The sequence below is a fragment of the Caretta caretta genome, chromosome 10, assembly GCF_965140235.1.
Source record: "Caretta caretta isolate rCarCar2 chromosome 10, rCarCar1.hap1, whole genome shotgun sequence".
NCBI lineage: Eukaryota > Metazoa > Chordata > Testudines > Cheloniidae > Caretta > Caretta caretta.
The window spans coordinates 70,409,402-70,432,988 of NC_134215.1; the positions used below are offsets into that span (position 1 = coordinate 70,409,402).

Genomic DNA, 23,587 nt, shown 5'->3' on the forward strand with positions numbered 1-23,587 from the left:
CAGATTTGAACAGTAGGGTGCTGCGGGTCAGGCCTGAGGGGCACCGGCAGGGCTGTGTGTAAAGCCCAGGACTGGAATAGCAGGCAATATTGCGGAGCAGGAGTGAGATGCCTGGAGTGAGGGCCAATGCTTAATTTGTCATGAAAGAGGTGTTGGGGCTCAAATCTTTTTTTTTTTTTTACATTCATAACGGATGCAGCGAGCTCAGGGCTGCTGGGGCTATGGACTGCCAAGCCGACAGGTGCCAGGGCTCAGCCCTGGCGCACATTAAGCACTGGTGAGGGCACATGCAGTGATGTCTCTTGCACGACTCCTTGGCACTGGGATTGCGATTTGCTCCTTGCCCTGCATCCAAACAGCGGGGCCCTCCCACTCCACTTGCCTCTGAAGGGAGTTTCCATGCCATTCACGTTGCCTCCGAGTGCATTGCCCCGGGCGTGGGGCGCGGGCCCATCCCCTGCGCACCCAGCTCCGGGGGCAGCTCGCTGCTGCTCCTCGGGGTGGGTGCCGCGTGTCATTGGCCAGGCAGCGGGAGCACGTGGGGCTGGGTGTAATCTGCAGGCTCAGCCTGGGAGGGGAGGGCGCCCGTCTGACTCACTCGCTGACTCTAATCCCGCCGGAGGAGAAGGCAGGACACAAACAAGACTTGAGGAGCGAGTCCAGCCGGACGGGCCAAGGAGCCGCGCAGAGCCGGGGTGGCGAGCCGGAGGCCGAAGGGGGGGAGATGAAGGCATCGAGCCCTTTGCCGACGCTGTTCGGTGCCATCCTCGCCGTCTCGGCTGTGACGGGTGAGTTTGGATCAGAGGCGTAGTTTGACTTCTATATTTGGGGGTGGGGGGCAGCTCCAGCCAGGGCCAATGGGGCTGTGTGTGTGGGGGGGGTACCTGCCCGAGGCTTGTTTGTGGGGCAGCTCCCCCTCCTGTCCCCCTAACTACGCCTATGGTTTGGATCTTTGGCCTCTCCCTCCTCCCACTGTCTGTCCCGCTTCAGGGTCTCCCGGGTGTCTCGCCCTCCCCATGCTGAAAATCTGGGGTGCAAGGGCGGGGGCATACCCAGCCTGGCCCGCTTGTCACTCTCCGCCTGCTGCTGCACATCAAAGTCTGGGATCCTCTGGCTGTGGGATTCGCCTCGTCCCCAGGTGTCGGGGTGGAGAGGGCCAAGCAGCAGTTGCTCAGTCCCCTTCCGGTTCTGGCTGATGTTGAGAGCTGGGAGAAGGGGCCTCAGCAGGAGGGGTACGGCGCTGTACGGCGGACGCTCAGCATTGCCGCCATCAGACCTCACTAACACCTAGCTCTTTGCTCAGTAGTGCTTCACTGGCCTGAGTGCACAAGTCCTCGCAGCCCGCCCCTGGGAGTCAGGACCGCTGCCCCCGTTTTACAGAGGGGGAGGTGAGGCACAGAAGGGGGGTGAGGCTGTGGGTGTACAGCTCAGGACTCACACCTGGCGGCTGTAAATAGAACCTAGGAGGGTGGGCTCCCGGCTTCTAGCCACTCGCTACCCAAGCCCATGGTCCTGACTGACATCCCAGGCCCCAGTCTTCTCCCCCAGAGCTGGGAAGAGATCCCAGGAGTTCTGGCTGACAGACTCCCCTGCTCTAACTATTAGATAACACTTTCCTCCTATATAACAAAACACCCTTCCTTGTTTGTATGGCCCTTAGCTGGGAAGGGAGGAATGGGCATGTGGTGAGCGCAGGGCCGGCCAAGGGAGGCGGGGAGGTGGTGAAGAAGCTGTACTGGCGGGGTGGGAGGTAGGGATGGGGTGAGGGGCTGAGAGGGTGGAATATGTGGATAACAGGTAGAGGTGAGGGACAGGATATGGGATGAAACACTGGGAGTAGAGGGAAAAGACGGGGGGGGGGGCATTCGCTGGAGCCTGGGCCCTGCGGCAGTGAGGGACCAAGGCTGGCACAGGGGCAGTGGAGGGCATGCAGTTTTGGTTGGGAGGGGCACCCATTTTCCCCTGACCCATGCTTCCAACCCAGAGGGGCTGGGATATGCAGCCCAGAGCCTCACAGGACGTTATTTTTGCCTCCCTGCCAGTTCTTGGAGCCACATAAGCAAACATTTCCAAAGGTGGCTGGTGATTTTGGGTGTCTCAGTTGGGAGCCTAGTGTGGGACAGTTGGGGCCTGATTCTCAGGGCACTCGCAGCTCCAGTCAAAGGCAGTGGGGAGCGGGAGGTGCTGCATGGCTCTGAAAATCTGGCCCCAGCTGTCCCAGACACTGAGGCACCCCAAATCACTGGTGGCTTTTGAAAGTATGGTCCTTGCCTGCTGACAATGGAGTGTGGCCAATGAGACCTGCTGGAGAGAGGACAAGGGGGAGAGGGAGGGGGAAGCTCAGTTACTTGTGATATTTAAAATGTGCATAGCTTATTGGGGCCCATTCTGCCCTGGGGAGGAATGCGGTAGAGTGGCTTTTCCAGCCCCTTCTCCTCTACCTGGTCTCCTCTGCCTTGCTGTGTCCTGGCCCCAGTGTGAACCAGATGCTCCTGTAGTGGAGGCAGCTGGCACAGCAGATGCTTGGGGGACACACACTTGTCAACCTTGTGTCTCTGTACGTAGCCAGTACCTCTCCGCAGACCCAGCGCTGTGTCTAAAGCCTTGGCCAACTGGCTATAAGGATCCTTGATACTGAGTTTCTGATTCCCCAGGAGACTTGAGGAGCATGGGGCAGGTAAATAGCCCCCACTCCTTGATGAATGAAATGGGTAAAGACATCCCCACTCCCCATTGGCCCTTCAGCATCTCCCTTCTCCTTCTCCTCCTCTGCTGTAGCTCATGGCAGTGCATTGATGGAAGATGAGGTCATGCAGAGCCAGGCTGGGTGGCACAGGCATAAATTTGACCTGGTGCCCAAGCTCTTCCGCTTTCTCAGGCTGGGCTATAGGAGCAGCAGCAGCGTTTCGGAAGCCTCCAGTTAACACAGGCCGGCCCGCTCCATCTGCCACGAGCACGCCCTGTGGATGTGGAGGGTTGGGATGTGGGATTAGTTCTGAGGAGCCTTGCTATTAAAAGACTAATTGGAAATAACTCCCTGAGCAGTGGCTTAGGCTAATGAGATCTGTGCTGTTCAGTGCAGCTCTGGGCAGTGAGCTCTCAGCTGATTAAGTACCCACACAGGTAGTTGTGTGTGTGAGGGGAGGCTGTCCCGGGGGTCTCCACCTGAGCTAAACCCTTGATCTAATGCCTGCAGCATGAGCCGACGTGGCAGAGAGAAGCTTGGTGTCAGGAGACAAGCTGCCCCAGTGCTTGCTAATGAGAGACGCAACCTTTCACCCACGGGTCACCCATTTGAATCCGCCCAGGTCGGCATGGAGGGCCCTAGAAGTTATACCCAGTTGCCAGCCAGCTGTTTGGCAGTCGTCCCCCTCAACCCGCTGTGTGAAATGAACTGGTGGGTTGCAGCCCAGCTTCCGGGCACAGCCAAAACCACTTTCACGATTGGCTTCTCGGCCGGTAGTGTCATTAGTGAAACCAGGGGCCGAATGGCTATAGAGGAGTTCCCCCTCTTGTCCCTATTGAGGGTGCTGAGGCCTCACTGGCTGACAGGGGATGGGCAGGAGGAGTTTTCCCTGTACTGTGTGAGCTATGCCTGTCCTAGGAATGGAGATTTTCCATCTCCAGGGGAGTCTCTCACAGAGCGCGGTCCTGGACAAAGGCTGGTCTGCTGCACAGAGCCATCTACAGGTGGGGAGCATGTGGAAGCAGGTGGGAAGACTTCTCCTGGGCACTCCTTGGGGCAGATGCCCTGACGGCCCCGGGGGACCTCCCCCTGCACCCAGGAAATGGACACAGACAGGAAGTGCCCTCTGGGTAAGATGCATTTTCTTGGGACAGGTCTGAGCCGCCTGGGGGGCTGACCCGCCTCGTGCTCGCTTGCTCTTTGGAGCAGCAGCTGGCCCTGTCTCCAGGCCGTGATAGGCCGCTGGCCTGTACCCCCCTCTGCTCCACTCAGCCTGGCTCCTGGGCTTCCACACTATTTGTTCCTTAGGAGATGCCGGTTTTTCAGTCTTTCACAAATATAAACCGACTTAACTGAAATATCAGATGCTCGGCCCATCTGATTCCTGGGGTGAGGGCATCTGGTGCCCTATTCAGTCACCCCACTCTGCTCTGCTCCCTGCACTGCTGGGATACAGGTTTAGGGGGTGGAAGGAGGAACGTTCGCTCCTCCACTTACTCTGGAGGGCAGTGTTGGCTCTGAGTATCCATAGTCCACCCCTTCTTCCCAGGAAGTCTGTGGTCATTTCACAGCCTCCCCTGGCCCAGTTAACTAGGAGGAATGGGTTGGAGCAAAGCACATTTAGGCTGAATAATAAGGAAGTTCCTGAAGAGTGAGATTGCCTAGGGACAAAGCCGTGGGGCACAGACTGAGGAATCAGCTGCCCTGGCCCCCAGTGCAGGGTGGTCAAGGTGTGGAGGGGTATGTGGTGGGGAGGGGGAAGGACATGGGAGATGGGGAACTATCACTGTCAAACTGCAAGATGTGGGGTGATGTGCTGGGAAGATTGGTGTCAGCAGCTCCTTGGTGGCTCACTGTGGGGTGATGTGCTGGGAAGATTGGTGTCAGTGGCTCCTTGGTGGCTCACTAGGGCAACTGGAGTCAAAGCAAAGGCCCAGTTGCAGAACAGCGGGCACTGATAGTTCCCCTCTCCCTGAGCCTCCCACGCCCTCCTGCTCCTAGCATGCCTCACCTTGGGCATTACCCTGCAGTGCTGGAGGAGGGTGAGACATTCAGGCACAAGAGGAGAGCTGGAAACTCCTTGGGGGACTTACGAGGGACTTTGGTCTCCGGGGCAGACGCTGTGGAATTGCACCGAGAATGTAGGTTGGTACCATGGACACTGTGAGGGTGGGAGCTGGGCAAGTTTCCTCCTCCCAGCTCTGCTGGTGCCCTCTGTACTGACTGCTCTTCCAGTCCAGGAACCCCATACATAGCTCTGCCGGTGCGTCTCAGTCCTGCCTTGCAGCACTGTGTGTGAACTCAGCCTGGGGCCCCCCACGTACAGCTGTGCCACTGCACTTCAGACGGTGCTGCACCCAAAGTAACATGGATGAGCTCTGTAAAGGCAGGATATCTGCTTTTGAATTTTCCTGAAAGATCAGATTTCAGTCAAAGACCTGGGTCTGTAGCTGGCTCATGTGTGGTTTCCCTGGCAGTTAGTGTTTGTAATGACTTGTGGCCTTGGTTACAGGTGATTTCTGTGATGTGAACCACTGTGAGAACGGGGGTACCTGCCTGACTGGTAGCAATGAGACTCCATTCTTCTGTATCTGCCCTGAAGGTTTCACTGGGATTGACTGCAATGACACGGAGAAAGGTACAGCCCATGCGAGAGGCGGGTCCAGACGCTCTGAGACTAGAATCTCATCTGTATGTGATTGTGATGCATCAACAATAACACAGCAAAGTGCGTGGATCTGCAGATCCATGTGTGCCCTGGGGGTGCTAGCACGTAGCAAAGTTCCCATGTCATGACCCTGTCCACTGGCTGCTTCCAAGTTCCAACCCTGCCGATGATTTGTACAGAGTGGTGTTTTAAAACTGGTGCCTATAACAAGGACATGAACATGGGTAGATCTTAGACTCTTAGGATGAGCTTCTTCTCATGGGGAAATAACTAACAGACTGTCAAAGTATGTGTCATACCTTTCTCTAGTGATTGGTCTACTGCAGGATAACATCATACTACTGCTACCTAGCAATGGAGTGGTAGAGGTCTCTGTTATGGAGCTGAAGGTCCCAGTTTCAAACACGGATGACAACCAGGCTTGTACCAGATTCACACACACCTCAGGAGCACTAACCCAGAGCCAAATGCTGTTATGTCAGATCCATGCATGACTTGGGGTTGTTATGCTTATAAGAAGCACATAGAATCTTTTAAAAGGAGCTAAGGCAATACTCTGTGTTATTTAGTGTACAGTTTAAGCATTGAAATCAGCATATGCTTACACACACACACACGGTTCTGCAGCTGGATCTCATAGTTACTAGTCCTTTGTGTTGTTCGGTCCATTCCAATGGCCAGCTGAAACTGCACATGAGGGAGGGGGAACACACCCTTCTTTTATAGTGATAAGTTCCCATACAAGTCTATGGACCTTGCTGTGCCACACTGGAGCTGTCAATCACGAGGTATTCAAAGTTGCTCTGTTTAGAATTATTTTGAGTTGTTCCCCGGGAGGATCCGCAGCTGTTTCTTATCTGTCCCTTTGGCTCAACTCCTTATCTAGTCCTTGGGGTGTAAGCCTTTGCTTTAGGGTCATCAATCTGCCATCCGGGTGATTGATAATAAAGTTGGTGCCTCTTGACTGCTCCACTCCCCTCTCGACCATCTGGCCCAGCTGGCCTGTCTCAGTTAATCACCACACATTCTTCACTCACACCAAACCCTAAATAAGGCTATTACAGCCATAAAACTTCTATCCTTCTAAGAGTGAATGTTAACACAATAGCAAAGAATAAACTCAGAACAATTTACTAATTCAAGGTTACAATTTCTTCTTACTAATTCAAAGCTAGCAAAATGGAGTACAATTCCACTTGAGACAACTTCTTCCCATTAGGCTTTTGGCCTACAGGGTCACCAAGTCACAGTAACGGGCATCCTTATACCAGAGCCCTGCACCCCTGGAACAGTGTGGATTCTTCCTTTCCCTGTTCCCACTGGACAACTGTTTGCTTCCTCTGTTTCCTTCCCCAGGCCCCTGCCACCCTAATCCCTGCCACAACAATGGCGAGTGCCAGCTGGTGCCCAACCGGGGTGATGTCTTTATGGAATATGTCTGCAAGTGCCCTGCGGGGTATGCAGGCACCCACTGCCAAAAGAGTGAGTATGGGTTGCTTCTGCAAGGGTGGCACCACGCACTGGCTCTGGGGGAGATGGGGACATGACAAAAGACCTCCCTGCAGGAGGAGCTGCCAAGGTGGGAGAGGAGCATGAAGACCAGGTGTCCATGTGGTGGATTGTGTTTGTGTATGTACCCCCGTTACCGTCCAGATATTGTTGGGGTATGTGTAAGTGACTAATCCAACAAAATACCCCACTGAGTTTGTTTTCATCAAGGCATCGGATGTTTCTCACCCTGAGCTGCTGGCAATGCACTAGGCAGCCTTGCACGATGACTCTCTGCTCACATGCCTCTGAACTGACTTGCTGGCTCTGGTGCCCACTGGCAGGGATTATGTGATTCCATCCATTCTGCAGCAGCCCAGCTGTCAGATCTACTCTGGATTGCTGGTCCTGGAGCTGCCCCTGGAAATCTAGGAGCTGGAGTGGGAGGGGAGCCCTAGAGACCAGCGTGAGGTGGGGTGTGGGAGTTGGTGCCACTTGGAATAAGTAGTCCAGCTCCAAGTGAAATGCAGGGACTGGTGTTGGGTGCGATGTGGAAAGGTGCCAGGAGAGGCAGAGGTACTGGGTAGGATGCGATTGCCAACTCTTGGTCGGATGCAGGGCCTGGTGGTTGGTACAATGTTGGACCAGAGCCAGGTGGATGCAGGGGCTGGCACCAGGTGGGTTGCAGGGTTCAGCATTGAGTGCACTGAGAGAACTATAGAAATGATAAAGATACTGAGGGAGAAGGTAGTGCAATGGGTATGTCTGGCCTCTGCATCTTAACCATAGCCTGGCCAATGGCAGTTCTGCTTTTAGGACACCTGTGGCTCTGCCTGCTCCAGAGGGGAATTTGTGCATCATCTGCAGTGTAGAGTGGGACCCTCCCCAGAGCTTCACACAGATGCGTAGAAGAACCAGTGCCTCTAAGCCCAGTCCACTCCAGTGGGAGAGGCTCCCTCCCACAGTGGCATAGCTGGGCATCTCAGCTAGACCCCCCACCACTACAAGCAGCCTGGCAGTCACCCGAGGGCCGATATGAATGCAGTTTGGATTAAAGCCCTCACTTAGCTTGCCAGAGCAGCTGTCTGCTGATAACTCTCTGCGTAAGTGATGGGACTCCCCATCCCACCATGTGGTGCTGGGTTTGCGGCTGGAGGGGGCAGAGGCTCTCTCTCATCTTCTTCGCTCCTGTCTCCCCTAGACGTGAACGAGTGCTCCTCACAGCCATGCAAAAATGGAGGCACCTGCCTAGACCTGAACGGCGACTATGCCTGCAAATGCCCCTCTCCATTCTTGGGGAAGACCTGCCATGTCCGTAAGTCCCTGACCGTGACAGGCGGCTACAGACCCTGCCCCCCCCCCCCAACTTCCTGTTGCCCCTCTCTGCTCTCAGCAGTACCAGCAAGCACAAAGACAACCAACCTTGTTGGTTGGCATTAGGAAAAACAGAGGTCGATGGCTTTTGAAGCCAGCTTCATTGTTGTCCATTAGCCCCATGACACTGGAGAGCCCAGTGCTAATGAAATTAGTGCTGGAGGAGGCAACCCAGAGAAATCTCCTGCTCTTCTCACATCTCATGACTCTGGGATAGTCCCAGAGACTGGATCATAACACATCACAGAGTGGGCTTTCCCTTTTCAGATCTCCTTACATCTTGTTGCTGTGGTGGGACAGCCGTGGTGGCTGGATAGTGGAGAAGGGAGGTTCATACAAGGAGCGTTCCCTCTTCAGGTTGTCCAGGCCTGTGACGGTGGTGAAAAGCTGCCTGGAGAGCTCTGCACACACCTGGACATCTTCTTTTCTGAGAGCGTTCAAGACAGTTGCTGACCAACTGGTCCTGAACAATCTTGGTTCGGGAAGTGCAGAGGGCATAGCTCTGCGGAGGGGTTAGGGTGAAGCCAGATGCGACTGGGGAGCAGAAAGAACCAGCCACCTTCTCATTTTAATGAGACACCAAACCAGTGCCCCAAGTGGGCAATGAAGGTCCTTGCTCTGGTCTAGTTTCCATTTCATACCCATGAGACAAGAGGTGTCTCCAGAGAACCAGGAATGTGATGGTCAGAGTGTCACCTTCTCTTTCTCTCTTTTTCTCCTCTTCCTCTCCGTTCTCACTCTTCTTTTACCGATGACCTGCTCCTCTTTCTTTTCATTCCCAATCTCCCTCCCTTTTCTTTCCCTGTTTCCCCTTCCCCTGCTCCAGGCTGTGCTGTTTTACTGGGCATGGAGGGAAGGGCCATTGCAGATGCCCAGCTCTCGGCCTCATCTGTGTACTATGGGTTCCTAGGCCTGCAGCGCTGGGGTCCCGAGCTGGCCCGACTCAACAACAATGGAATTGTCAATGCCTGGACCTCCAGCAACTATGACAAGAGCCCCTGGATTCAGGTACCAGCTGGCTGAACACACAAACTTTCCCTTGGGTGGGTCATGAGCTCATTGCAGAACAGGTTCCTCTGAAGCACCAGGCACTGCCCAGTGCTGGAAGTGGGATGCTGGGCTTGTTGGAACACTGGTTTGTTCTCATGTGGCAGTTTCTACCAGCGCTTCCCCATGCTCCAGGGCTGGGACTTGGGGACTGCTCTGAATTCTGTTGGCCAATGGGAATGTAAACCCACTGTCCTATTCCCTCCTGAAATCTCCACCTTGGAGAAGGAGCGGTTTCAGATCGGAAGCCTCCTAATATTAACATGACTATAAAAAGGCGGTGTCCCAGGGCAGCATCCCTTTGGGGGCAGCTGGCACTTCTTGATGCAGGATGCTCAATCTCCTGGGAGGAGGCACTCAGGAAACACCTTAGCAATGCTCTCTGGTGGTACAGATGGGCATCCTTCTCTCCTTGATCAGGGGACTGGGATCACGGTGTGAGGCTGTGGGGATGGGGAGTTCTAGCACAGGAATAATGGGGCAGCCTGCAGATGGACAGAGCACCCACCGCAGGTCAGCCCCTTTCAAGGGTGCTGAGGCTGAGTTGGTTCCCAGGAGTCCAGCTGGGCTGCAGGTCACATAGACTAATACTCTATGGGAGACCTGGGATGACAGGGGCATAGCACGGACCGTACTCTGTGTTAAGCTCTGTAGCATGTTCCCTGCCCCATCCCAGTAACCCTCTGTCATGCCACAGGCAAACCTGCTGAGGAAGATGCGGCTGACAGGGATCATCACGCAGGGTGCCCGTCGTGCGGGCTGGGCAGAATACGTCCACTCCTTCAAAATAGCACACAGCCTGGACGGGCGTGTGTTTGTGTTCTGCAGGGACGAGAAACAGAATCAAGACAAGGTGGGTACTGCAGTAATGGGCCTGCTGCCTCCACGCGTGGGGGGGAAACGGGCCTGGGGCATGGGGCTGTGTCAGGGTGGGGCGAGGAGATCGATGCACTGGGGGTGTTAGCACATGGGTGTGTTACCACTGTGAAATTATGGCACTGGCGGGGGCCTTGTGTCACTTTGTGGGGGTGGTGTCTGCTCAGAGGAGATGCTGTGTGATTGCAGGGGCTGCAAACAGGATTGGGGGGTTCTCAGAAAGGTATTGAGAACAATAAATACCAGCGGTTTCATAATAATATAAATGATTATACACACACACTACAGCTGCCTAGCCAGAGCACAGCAACTAGTCAACATTCAGAGAATCCCTGATTTGTGACTAACACCCCAAGTTTGCTTTGCTCTGATTCACAAGCTTCTGGGTAGTACATCTCTGTTTAAAATGTTTGTAAGCCTATCAGGGAGCAGGCCCAATGCCATGTTTCTTGGGTGACCAGCCACACAACAAGAAGAGCCAACAGTGAAGAGTACATAAACTCCCTACAGGTGTCAATGATTTGTTCAGCCCCATCAGGCCTAGTCTTGACAGCAGATACATTTGTGGGAAACAAGACTGGTCTTCGAACAATTTGCTAGAGGGGCTGAACTGGTAACAAGTAAATCAAGCGTCTCTACTATATGCTACAGTGTACAATACTGTATATGTATATATTTACAGAACCAATAGCACATATATACTGTCCACTTCCCTATAAGTCACCTGATGTATAAGCTGACCTACTAATTGACAGCAGTGTTACCAACTCTCAGGATTTTATCACACATCTTGTGATGATTGGTGTATTTCTTAAAACCCCAGCTGCTGTGATCCTGTGACTATATGAGAATCTCAGCCTTCATCATAAAAAAAAAAAAAAAATTTAACCCTCATGGTTGCAGAGAAAAACATGTAAATGTGACCCCAGTGTATTTGAAAGGGTAAAAACAAAAAGAAACACACACACACACACAAGACAAGTGGAAAAACAATCTCATGATATTTAAGCCAATCTCATGATTTTGGGGGGCTTGACTCATGATCTTGTAACATTTTGGTTTGGCAACACTGAGTCCAAGGCATTCTTCAGTGTTGGTGGTGAGTTGGTCTGTCACGTGGCTTTTGTTACGGAGTCTACAAGATAAAAATTGGACCGCTGGGTCAGGGATTACTATGGACAAGGGTATGGGGTAGAGAAGGGATGAGGACTTGATACTGGCCCCCATTCCTGGCCACTAAACACACTCATCTTGGTCTGTGCCCTTACAGGTTTTCCTGGGGAACACAAATAATGATGGCATGCAGTCCAACACGTTCAATCCTCCGATCACAGCCCAGTACATCCGCATCTACCCTGTGATGTGTCACAGGGCTTGCACGCTGCGCTTTGAGCTGGTGGGCTGCGAATTGAATGGTAAATGTCTGCTCCGGGCCAAGAATATGGTGTACTGCTCCAGAGCACTAATGACCCTGTCTGTTGGATCTCTGAGGCGGATGTGCATGTCCACGGCACGAGCTGTGATTTCATCAGATCACACATGTTGGGCCGGGTCAGTGCTTGGATGGGTGACCTCTAAAGATACCTCAGATGTAGGAACCTTGTTGAGACTCAGTAGGGGGTGTTCTTCCCTCTGTCAGTGCTAACCTTAGTGTCTCAATGTGGCACTAGAAGGCAGTGTGTTGCAGGGGAGTGGTGCGGGTGACTTGGGGGGGGGGGGTGCTGTCACCTCGGAGTCATTACTGATCCCAGTGCAGGGCTGTGGGATTTTGTGCTGCTGGAGGTGTTGCCTTTCTGATGAGACCTGATCACCCTTAGTTGCGAAAGATCCGTTGGCTCTTTTTGTGAGAATAGGGGTGTTAACTCCAGGGTCTCAGCCAAATCACATCCTAGATAATGACATTCTACTCCCTAAATCCTTCCCAGGCAGTCTCAATCAGGATCTTCCTGCACTCAGTCCCAAACCCCTGAGCAGTGCTGCTGTGCGGCTGTTGAACAGCTGCTGAGATCATTTCCCTGCTGGCTGAAACAACTTCTGTAGAGTTTGCAAAATTCTTTAGGATCAAAGTCCCCTAGAAAATGTAACTTAGCAGTAGGCTCAGCCAATCAGATTTCTCTCTCGCTAGCTCAGCATTCCTAACATGACACATGTGCTCGGCAGTGGTTGGCGAAACGGGCCCAGTTCCGAGTCTCTGGATTGCTCCAGGATTGCCCTTCTCGTTGAAATGTTGTACGTTGTGTTTGTCCAGTCAGTGCTTTCAGGGAGGCTGGGAACGACCCTCTGCTGCCTGGCTGTTTGGTGGCCCCGGTGTATTGCAGTGGGACTGGTGCATCCGTGTATCAACTGGGGCCTTCAGCAGAGGCCAAGGATCAAACTGGGCGTGAACACCAGCCTCCCCTTAGGGGAGAATGGTCAGGGCTGGGGCCCAAGAGCAGGGTGGAGGGGGGAGTTAAGCTTGCCCTGCCACTGCCCACGGCTCAGGGGGATAGAGGCCTCCGTCTCTAGCGCTGTGAATCTTCTAAGTTCACCCTATGTTTCGTGCCCGTGGGTTCCTGATCTGGACTCTGCCAGGGCCCTGTCCCTCACAGGGAGGGGTGAGGAACCTGGGAGAGAGAGGCCTGCAGGAATACTGCAACAGGGGTCCAATCCCTGGGAACACCCAGGGCAAGCAATTGGAATTAGCCTACATGGACGCAGGATCTGGAGTTCATCTGAAGCCTTTCAGGGAAAGTGAGCAATGCTTGTGGTGGGGGCTGGACGTGGCCCTGGGGCCAGGCACCGGCTGGCAGGTCTGGGCCCCAGCTACTTTGGCACTGGGTGCTCAGATCTAATTCCAGGAGTCAGAGTAACAGCCGTGTTAGTCTGTATTCGCAAAAAGAAAAGGAGTACTTGTGGCACCTTAGAGACTAACCAATTTATTTGAGCATGAGCTTTCGTGAGCTACAGCTTCATCCGATGAAGTGAGCTGTAGCTCACGAAAGCGCATGCTCAAATAAATTGGTTAGTCTCGAAGGTGCCACAAGTCCTCCTTTTCTTTTTGCGAATTCCAGGAGTGTCTGTGTTTTGGTTTTCCCCCAGTCTTCTCTTTGTCTGCATCAGTGACCACAGTGACACCCACTGGTAACAATGAGAATTGCAGGGCTGGTCACATCTTGGCTGCAAGGTTACAGGGTGAACTGGCCCCGTGGTACAATCCAGCTAGGCCAGAGGTGGGCAAACTACGGCCCGTGGGCCACATCCTGCCCGCGGGCCCGTCCTGCCCAGCCTCTGAGCTCCTGGCTGGGGAGGATTGCCCTTGGCCCCTCCCCCGCTGTCCCCCTCTCCCCCGCAGCCTCAGCATGCCACGCCACCAGTGCTCTGGCCTGCCGCTACTGCCGGGCAGCGCGGTGGCGTGGCTGGCTCTGGCCAGGCCGCGAGCTCCTGCTGCTCTGAGCAGCATGGTTGGGGAGCGGAGGGGTTGGATAAGGGGCAAGGGTTCCGGGGGGCAGTCAGGGGACAGGGGGGGTTGGATAGGGGGTAGGGTCCTGGGGGGCAGTTCGGGACGGGAGTGTGGATGGGGTCGGGGCAGTCGGGGACAGGGAGCAGGGGGAGGTTGGATGGGGCGGAGGTTCGGGGGGGGGTGTCGGGATGGGGAACAGGGGGTGTTGGATAGGTGTGGGGAGTCCCAGGGGGCCTGTCAGGGGGCGGGGGTGTGGATAGGGCGCGGGGCAGTCAGGGAAGAGGGAGCAGGGGGGGTTGAATAGGGGGATGGGGGTCCCGGGAGGGGGGTGGTCAGGGGACAAGGAACAGGAGGGGTTAGATGGGTTGGCGGTTCTGAGGGGGGCAGGAAGTGGGAGGGGGCAGGGGCCAGGCTGTTTGGGGAGGCACAACCTTCCCTACCCGGCCCTCCATACAGTTTTGCAATCCGGATGTGGCCCTCGGGCCAAAAAGTTTACCCACCCCTGACCTAGGCGCTGCTCCACTTTCCCCACTTGGGGGGCTCACAAGGCCTCAGGCAGCCTTCACACTCCAGCCTGGGGTTTGTTTCCCTATGGCGGTGGTTTTCGAGAGGCTTCTCTAGGCTGGGCATTTCTACTGGGCCCAGAAGGAAAAGGGACCCTGCCCCTGGAGTGGACTCTGCACATATAGCCCAGGAGCTGTGTGCTGTGCTTAGAGAGGAGTGGCCCTCGGAAAGGACTGGGCATAAGGCCTCAGGCTTCATCCACATTTCTGGAGGGGCAGTACTGGCAGTGTTGTCCCTCCTGCAGCAGGGGGCGCTGTCACGCAGTGAATGGGCCTCTCTGGGGAAATTAAGGCAGAGGATAAAATGCAGAACTGGAATAAATTGTAAACCCACCCAATCCAATGACCTCTGCTGCCTTCTCGAGAGGGACAGGGAGTTTTGAGGTCCCAGCTCTTTGTATCGTTGGGGTTCCTGATCTGTGCTCATGGCTCAGTGCTTTTTATGTCTCTACGTTTGTGGTCTCTGCTCTTTGCATCTTTGGTGTCCCTGCTCTGTATTTATCAGGGATTCCTGGGACCCTGCTCAGTGTCTGTTTGGGATTCCTGGGTCCTGCTCTGTGTTTCTTTGGGATGACTATGCTGCTGGACTCCTCCCTTTCACTGTGTCTATAAACCATTGTGTTACAGTGTATTTCAACACGGCAGGTTGTTCGGAGCCGCTGGGCATGAAATCCCGCCTGATCTCTGACCAGCAGATCACAGCCTCCAGCATTTACAAGACTTGGGGCATCGATGGCTTCACCTGGTACCCACATTATGCTCGCCTGGATAAGACAGGCAAGACCAATGCCTGGACTGCACTCAACAACGACCAATCTGAGTGGCTGCAGGTGTGTCTCCATCACCCCTCAGTGGCTCTCCCAACAGGGAGGTAGGGAAGTCTGGTGATGTGAGCATAGGCCCTTGGGCCAGGAGTACATGAGCTCCAATAGCAAAACGCATTCTGATTCACTCTGTGGCCTTGGGCAAGGCACCTGAGTTCTCAGCCTCAGTTTCTCCATCTGTAAAATGGGGCTAATAGTCCATTACAGCTGCCTGAGCAGCCACATATTCCTATTGTGAAGGGCTGGATGCAGGATGCTTTCAGGGTTACCAGGTCCCGGGGAGGGGAGCTTGGATACTGGGCAGAATACAGGCAGCGTCTGTTCTCTGTGCATCTGGGATGGTAAAGGAATCTCAGCCAAGGATTCATAGACTCTTTGAACTCCCCTCCCCCCAACTTTCCCTCTTCCCATTCTCACCCTCCCTTTTTTCTAGGGGTCCCTGCTGCACCCCTAGATCTAACCATTTGTATGAGTGACTGGAAGCTGCTTGGAGTGGGCAGCAGAAACCCTTGTCAGCCCCACCACTTATCTCCTGTGGCATCCCCATTCTGCATGGATCAGCCCATGGGAGCTTAGCTCAGCTTCTCTGACACATGCCTGACCCTGCAGCTCAGAACTGGCTGCCACCTGGCCTCAGTTTCCTGCTCTGTGCTGTTTTTTCAGCCAGCAGAATGAACCACAGAGGAAGCTCTCTCATCCCCTCCTGAAGCCAGTGTGGTTACTCCAAAGCCTGCCTACAGTTTGGTTGCTGGCCCAGGGGTGGGCTACAGGAGGGGCCAGAGACTTCTGCAATGCAGGAATCTTGTCAGGTTTCCTGTCATTACCCCAGACCCCAGCTCCTTTCTCAGGTGATTTCAGAATCCTCTGTGGGTGCAGCTCGGGCAGGGAAAGCGAGATGCCATCCCTCCAAGCCAGAGAGTCTCTAGGGAGCTGAGCAGTCAGTCCTGCCCTTGGGAGCCAGGCAGGGCCCTCCAGAACAAACCTTTCCCCAACATTTGCCTTTATCTGATCTTCCTTGTAATGCTGTAGCGTCCCAGACAGGTCCCTTCACTGGCTCCTCCCTTTGCTGGGGTCTCTGGCTCATACTCTGTGTAACCCGGCTGCTGCTCCCTTGGCTCCTGCCTGTCTCCACGCCAGCCTTGTTCTCTCCCTCCTTGTTCCCTTCCCACCTGTGAGGAGGTTCAGCACCAGCGATGGCACCCAGGCTGGGGGAAGCAAAGAAAACTTTGTCTGCCTGAATTGGGGCTGCTCTGGGGCCTGGTGCACATTGCATGACTTGTGTGACTGCTCTGCAGCCCAGAATAGCTGGAGCACAAAGAGCCCTAGCCACTCCCTCTCCTAATCCTGAGCTGCCAGCTCCTGCCTCTGGCCATCCCCCTGTCACACCATATACCAGGCAGCAGTCATCCCTGCACGGGGAATTCCTCAGGGTACTTTTCCACCCCCTCAATGCACTGGGCTGGAGTGGGGGCAGAATCTGCCCATGTTCCCAGTCTGCCAGGTGGGCTATAGGATGCGTGCAGTGGACTTCCTAGGCACTGATGGATCTTCACTTAGCAAAGGTGCACAGAGCTGAAGTGTGTACGTGCAGAGCCCAGGACTGGAATAGCAGAGGGGCTGCTGTCAGGCTTGAGGGCCATCAGTGGAGCTGCATGGGCGAGTCTTGCACAGCTCCTGGCTCTCGGCTTACTTGGAACCCGACTTGCTTTGGGGGCAAAGCGAGCGGATGTCCTTTGAAAAAGCCCCGTGTCTCTGGCAGATTGACCTGCTGACTCAGAAGAAGGTGACCGGTGTCATCACCCAAGGGGCTCGGGATTTTGGGCACATTCAGTATGTGGCAGCCTACAAAGTGGCTTACAGTGATGATGGGACATCCTGGACCGTTTACAAGGACAACAGGACGAACAGCAGCAAGGTGGGTGCAGGGAAGGGGCTCTGGTAGCACAGGGGGAAACTACAAATCCCAGCATTCCAAAGGGGCTGGAATGGGCCGGCGCCCAGACAGCATATGGCAGCAGTGATGACAAAGGGTCAGAGGAGTGGTGTCACTATCCAGAGAGCTGCTGGTGATACCACCGTACTTAGGTCATCGGCGAGGAAGGCCAAGGGACAAGAGCAGCTGTACCTGGGGTTTAATGGGGTAGGTGTTGTGGGACCCTCATACTGACCATCCTTGCTGTGTATGGGGGCGTGGGGGGGGGGAAGCAAGTCACTGCTCAGCAGGACACTTGCACAGCTCCCCACAGGGCTGTGATCCTGTCGTGTGTCCCCTCCCGCAGTGCCTGCGACCTGGCATTGCCCCCTGGCAGGACCTGCTCCTCGTTCTAATGCCTCCTCCCCTCCCTCCACAGATCTTCCAAGGAAACTATGACAACACCTCTCACAAGAAGAACGTGTTTGACGTGCCCTTCTACGCCCGCTTTGTGCGCATCCTGCCTGTGGCATGGCACAACCGCATCACACTGCGCATGGAGCTGCTGGGCTGTGATGAGTAATCTGCCAGGGAAGGCGGCGTGGAAGGAAAGGACTGGCCTGCCGCCTGCCCCCGCCTCCCACTCCGGGCCTTTCTCCTGCACGCCTGCTGCTGTAACGTCCCCCTCTCTGTGTCTCACCCACGCTGCCCCACGACGTCTGTGTCTGGTTCCTGGTCAGGGCTGGAGAGGGGCAGTGAGTGCATGACTGTAGCTGAAGCTGATAGAAATCTCATGGGAGGGCTCTGGGTCCCCCTCGCCTTTGCTTTAGAAAAGCATGTGACAGCCCCGCATTGGTGGGGCTCCCGTATTTGCACTAACACGCAAAGGCCCCTGCAGCTCTCTGGGCCCACAGCTCTGCACTTTAGGGGGCTGTCCCAGCTGAGGGGCTCTTGCTCTCTGAGCCCCTCATGTTGGTCCAGGTGTTTCCCATCCAGGCCCTTGGGGGCTCCCTGCAAACAGAGGCCCTAGCAACCTCCATCAGATCCTGAAAACTACTCCCCCTTGTAGCTCTGCTTCCACTGAAGGGCCCTTAGCAATCGAGAGCTCGTCTGTCTCCCATCACCTTCAGCATTCAGGGGAGCCTTTGAGCGAGATGCCCTGGAGACAGGGCAGGCCCCTCCACTCATGACCTCTATCTTTCAAGCATAGCCAGGTAGCTGGCTTCCCCCTTAGGTGTGTTGAGGGGAGAGGGAGCTTCCAGTTCTTTGTCTCCTAAAGTAATTCAGAAGGGCCCTTGGGAAGAATCTGTTGCTACTGAGTGCACCAATCACCCCCTCCTTGCAGGCAGCGATGTTGCTCTGGGTTCTGTCAGTTCAGCATAGTGGCAAGGGAGTGATGAGAAGGGGCGGGGGCATAGATCAAGTCAGAAGTCACAAGGCTCCAGTGTGGGGAGAAGCTGGCAGCTGGGAATCTGTACACACAGGGCCTTGTTTTCAGACTGGGCATCTGGCTTTGCACTGCAGAAACTGCCCTGCTCCTGCAGGGCACGCATGGGAAGATCTGTCCTGCCAGTGGGGGAGCTGGGCACAAAGGGGGGACGTGCGTAATTTCTGTTGTAAAATCAGGGGGGCTGGGAATGTGGCCAACAGCGACTGACCCAATGTCCAGCACCTGCCCGTAATGCCCCAGGGCAAACACTGCAGGCACAAGAACAGGACAAGTGCTATCTGCATTCCCACTTTTGGTCCCATGAGCATCGCTTCTGAGCACCCAGCTGGCCAGGAATTCATACAGGACAGCACAGCCACCCTGCCAGTCTCCACTAGGCTCTCATCCCCCACTGCCACCGAGAAGTGAAGCCCCGTGCCCCTGCCCAGGTAGCCATTGTTCCTGGACTCCAGCTACTGTAGTGCATCACAGTGAAGTCCACAGCCCAAACCCTCCTGTAGGCCAAAAGGACGGCCCCAGCAAACACAGTTTATCCATGGTGTTTCACAGTACCGAGTCCCATGATGGTGCCCTGCTAAAGGAGAACCTAGAGATTCTCCAGCCACGTTTTCTGATGTTTCCTCAATTCTGTCATCTCAGGACAGTGCAAGGCAGGGGTGGCACACAGAACAAACTGGGCTTGTGGTATGGAGCTTTGAAACCCTCCTCCAGCCCTGCTCACATGCAGGGAACTCCCTAGCAGACCCATGGTACGATTCTTGGCACAGAGGCGACTGGCATGTTGCATGATCCATGAATGAGCCTGGGGTGAGGACTCAGGGTGTTCTGTGCTGGTTCTGAACCAAACTTCTGCCACAGCACTCCAGGGTCCTTGGAGAGAGAGAGAGAGAGAGAGAGAGTGTATCTGTGTGCGCAGCTGATCAGTCAAAGCCTCTGGCCACCTCCCATTGAGACTGCTCAGTTTGCATAGTAACTCCCCTTGCTTTCCCATGAGACAGTCTCAGGATGTTAATCCTGGGAAAGAGGGGCCCAGGCTCTGCGGTGTCTATAGCTTTTCCCCCATCATTGGGCAGAGGTTTCCCTCTGTGGGGTTGGTGTCCGTCATAGCCAGTCAACATGCAGTTCTGAGTGCCTGCCCCTGGCCTTCTGGTTCACAGCATTACCAGTTCTCCTGATTTTAGTGTGAGTCTCATATTTGGTCTTTTCTCAAAGCCCCAGCTCCTGGGGTCAGGTGATTACAGGAGAATCTCAGCTCTCATTTAAAGAGAAAAACAAAAAGTAGATTCTGGTCGTATTGGTTGCAGAGAAAAGCTTGAAATGCTCCAAACCTAGAAGGACAATCAGAAGAACCCAACATTGATTTTTTTTTAAATCTCAGGATTTTTAAGCCAATCTTGCATTTTAGGGGGCCTGTCTCATGATATTTGAGTGCTTCAGGATGGTAATACTGGGTCCATCCATGCACACTACCCGCTACAAGACTGAGAGTGGGGACAGAGAGGCACAGCGACTGCCCCAGAGGGTGTGCCCCTCACTGACCTCACAGCATGGCAATAGCTTGGCACCTGGCTGAGCAGAGGCTCCAGATTTGGGATCAATCCCCATTGGCAGGGATGTGTGTGTCTCTGGTGTGGATCTGACTTGAAGCGTCATGCAGAGCTGGACCTTCTTCACGTGTGTTTGTGAGGGAGATGGATTCTTTGGTGTAAATGATGGCATGAGCGAGTCTTGGATGGGAAGGCAGCACACCCTGTAAGTGTGTCTGAGAGTATTAAAACAAGCTGAAATTCATGAGTGTCCACCTGCTTATTTGTGTCTGTGACTCGGGTCTTGCCTGGTACAGTGCTGAACATGGAACAGGATTCTGCCCTGCTCCTCTTCCTCTCCTGCTGCACCCCACATCGCTCCCTTCAGCACTTCCCAAGCCTGTGTCTCCTTCAAAAGAGCCAAAGGGCAGAAGGTCCTGGAGGATAGGGGATGCCCCATGTGTCTGAGGTCTGGGATTCATGTTCCCACTGCTTCAAACCTGCTCCCCGCAACACAGCCTGCCATGGCCTCAGCCTCCTCCCCCCACCCCATGGCGCGTCTCCTGGGCTCTGCTTACGCGGCCAGCAGCAGCACCACCGATCTCCTGGGGGCAGGGCCGCTGTCTGGAGCTAGGTATAACATGAGTGAGGCCAGGAACTTTGTTAGTTCCCTGTGTGCCCCCTTCAATCTATCACCATATAATTACCCAATTCACTCAGCTCAGAGCCCTTGTGCTCCTAGAGCATCCTCTGCAGCCTGGGAACTCCCTCTGCTTTCCCAGCTCCCTTTTATCTCCATGAATGCTCTGGGGCCTGGGATTAGAGTCGGACTTACTCCAGCTGCAGCCCCCTTGCCGGGAGATGAGCAGCGGTGACGGCTGCTCCTGGGAAGAAAGGTCTGAGGCAAAGCAGCCGCTTAAGAGGGAAATTCCTCTGCTCTGGGGAGGCATCAGGAGCCAGGAAAAGCCATAAATTCACAGGGGCCCAGGAGGGTCTGGTTCTCTCTGCCTGCAGAGCGGGCAGGAGGGTAACAGGACCCCATAGGACTGGGATAGGGCAGCAAGGGGTGAGGGAGGGGAGTAACTTGGCAAGTGCTGGTGGAGCAGCAGGAGCCTAAGTGAAAACTGGGCTAAGAGGCCCCCCCTTCCTCTCCGAGCTTTCCAGTCACAGTGTGCCGCAAAGCCTTCTGTGGAGGGGGATAAGAAGGGGCCGATTCTTGGTGGGGGTAGGGTGGGATCATGCCCTGCCCCAAACCTAGCGATGGGAGAATTCTGACCAGTCCAACACAGGGAAGCACCTGGAACCTTTCGCTTTCTTGAACTTCTTCCCCTGGCTCAGGCTTTAGGGCTGCTGACACGGCTCCCATGACTCGGGGCTGCGGGGAAAACCTAGCTTCCCGAGCCGCCTCAGCGATGGTCCAGGAAAGGGGATTTGATTCTGGGCAAAGGGTCAGGCCAGTGTCTCATCTATTCAAGCCCATCTGCCCCACTCTCCCTACACTTGACCAGATCTCTAGCGTGCTGCGGGACAGGATATGGGTTTCTCCATCTTTGTAACTAATTCCAGGGCTGGCAGAGCTTGGGCAGCCTGGACAGGGTCACTCCCTGACCCAAGAAGACTTCCCACCAGCACCAAAGCATTTTTTCCTTCCCTGAAGATGCTGTAGCCACCCCACCCCACCTCAGCTCAGGACCTACACAGCACTGGGGCTAGGCCAGATGGCTGGGCGATTCCATAGAGACCAGCACTCTCCTGAGTCAGTGCTGACCCCCGTACATCGCTAGGGGGTGCCAATCTGCAGGAGATGGTGTGGTGCCTCAGCTGGGGTTGCTCCCCCCTCCAAATCAGTGCTGACACTCAGCATAGTGCAGAGGGGTGCTCTGGAGAGGTGCCATTTTCCAGCTCAGACATTAAAAGCCTGGCTGCTTTGGGCTGTTAAAGGTTCCGTTGCACATTTGAGGAAGCTGCTCCCCAAGAGGCAGGCTGTTTATAACATAGGTGACATGACACACAGGGGAACTGTCTGGAGACTGAACTTTCCTGGCCCTAGTCCCATAACAAGGATCAGGCTCCCAGAGGGTTATCCCTGCCAGTAGCTACTGTTATAGCATTAAGCCTGGTGTCCCTGCTACAGTCCGGTTGGGTAGTTACCTTGGCCCAGATCCACACAGGTATTTAGGCTCCTACCTTCCACCGAGACCAACGTGAGCTTGGAATACCTTTGAGGACCTGTTTCAGAGTAGCAGCCATGTTAGTCTGTATCAAGTGACACCATCATAGGACCTAATCACATTAGCCACGCCATCAGGGGCTCGTTCACCTGCACATCTACCAATGTGATATATGCCATCATGTGCCAGCAATGCCCCTCTGCCATGCAAATTGGCCAAACCAGACAGTCTCTATGCAAAAGAATAAATGGACACAAATCTGACAACAGGAATCGTAACATTCAAAAACCGGTAGGAGAACACTTCAACTTCTGTGGCCACTCAGTAAAAGATTTAAGGGTGGCAATTTTGCAACAGGAAAGCTTCAAAAACAGACTCTGAGAAACTGCTGAGCTTGAATTAATATGCAAACTAGACACAATTAACTTGGGTTTGAATAGAGACTGGGAGTGGCTGGGTCATTACACATATTGAATCTATTTCCCCATGTTAAGTATCCTCCTCACACCTTCTTGTCAACTGTCTAAATTGGCCATCTTGATTATCACTACAAAGTTTTTTTTTCCTCCTGCTGATAATAGCTCATCTTAACTAATTAGCCTCTCACAGTTTGTATGGTAACTTCCAACTTTCTGTCTGTGTGTGTTCCATTCTATGTATCCAATGACATGAGCTGTAGCTCACAAAAGCTTATGCTCTAATAAATGTTAGTCTCTAAGGTGCCACAAGTACTCCTGTTCTTTTTGAGGACCTAAGTCCTCCTGCCTCCCTTCATGCCCCACCCCAGTTCTTCACTTCCTCTCCCTTTAAAAAAAAAAAAAAAGTGGGTGATATAGCTGGTGTCTCCCCAGAAGTGGCTGCAATTCAGAGGCAGGCAGGCAAGCGATCTCTGCCCTCCTGGCCTTCACAGCACTTGGGGATGGAAAGGACTCCAGCAATGATTAGTAATCAAGCAGACCATGTGGTAATTTAGCCCTGGACATCCTCATTTGGCTTCGGCTTATCTTTGATCTGGGAGGCATCTCCGTGCACTCTTGGTGTGGGTGGGAGTTGCTAAGCTGGCACCAGAGGGCCTTTCTTGGCCACTTGTTGCAGCTGATACTCAAACTGTCCCAATCAGGTAGTGCGGATGCTGTTTGGCACCCCCGATGCTCTGCAGGTGAAGCCTTCCTGGGCAATGCAGATGAGTGGCTAACCCTGTAGGGAAGCAGGAGGATGAGGCCAGGAATCTGGCACCAGCTGCTTTCAGGAACATGATGCAGATCCCTGGGCAGAACAAAGCATGCGAGAGGCATGAAAGCCCTGCAGAGGGACCCGTTCCTCATCTCCTCAGGTTCCTGCAACAGGCAGAGTGTCCAAGAGGAGCCCAGGGCACTGTTACTCATGGAAACCCATTTTCAGTGAATCACAATGTGGAGTAGAGACTATTCCTGCCCCTCCGCCCAGCTGCTGAGCCCTGGCCAACCGACCCTGGTCTGCAGCCCTAGCTCTCCCATGAGCCCCCTACAAAGCACGCCATCTCCAGGGGCAATTGCCTCTCACCCCCCTGACTCGTGGGGAGAT

At 54.4% G+C, this 23,587-nt stretch overlaps 1 protein-coding gene across 2 annotated transcripts; it reads left to right on the plus strand.

Moving 5' to 3' along the window:
* Positions 1 to 392: 392 nt before the first annotated feature.
* MFGE8 (milk fat globule EGF and factor V/VIII domain containing) lies at positions 393 to 20,118 on the plus strand. 2 transcript variants are annotated; one of them, XM_048867127.2, is made up of 10 exons: positions 393 to 788; positions 5,199 to 5,324; positions 6,711 to 6,836; positions 8,044 to 8,157; positions 9,043 to 9,224; positions 9,961 to 10,116; positions 11,410 to 11,554; positions 14,787 to 14,971; positions 16,725 to 16,880; positions 17,317 to 20,118. In XM_048867127.2, the coding sequence occupies exons 1-10, from the start codon at positions 725 to 727 to the stop codon at positions 17,458 to 17,460; spliced, it is 1,398 nt and encodes a 465-aa protein (XP_048723084.1). In that variant the 5' UTR covers positions 393 to 724; the 3' UTR covers positions 17,461 to 20,118. The 2 variants fall into 2 exon arrangements, with proteins under 2 accessions (XP_048723084.1, XP_048723082.1); XM_048867125.2 differs by having other exon boundaries at positions 575 to 788; positions 14,769 to 14,971.
* The last annotated feature ends 3,469 nt before the right edge of the window (positions 20,119 to 23,587 follow it).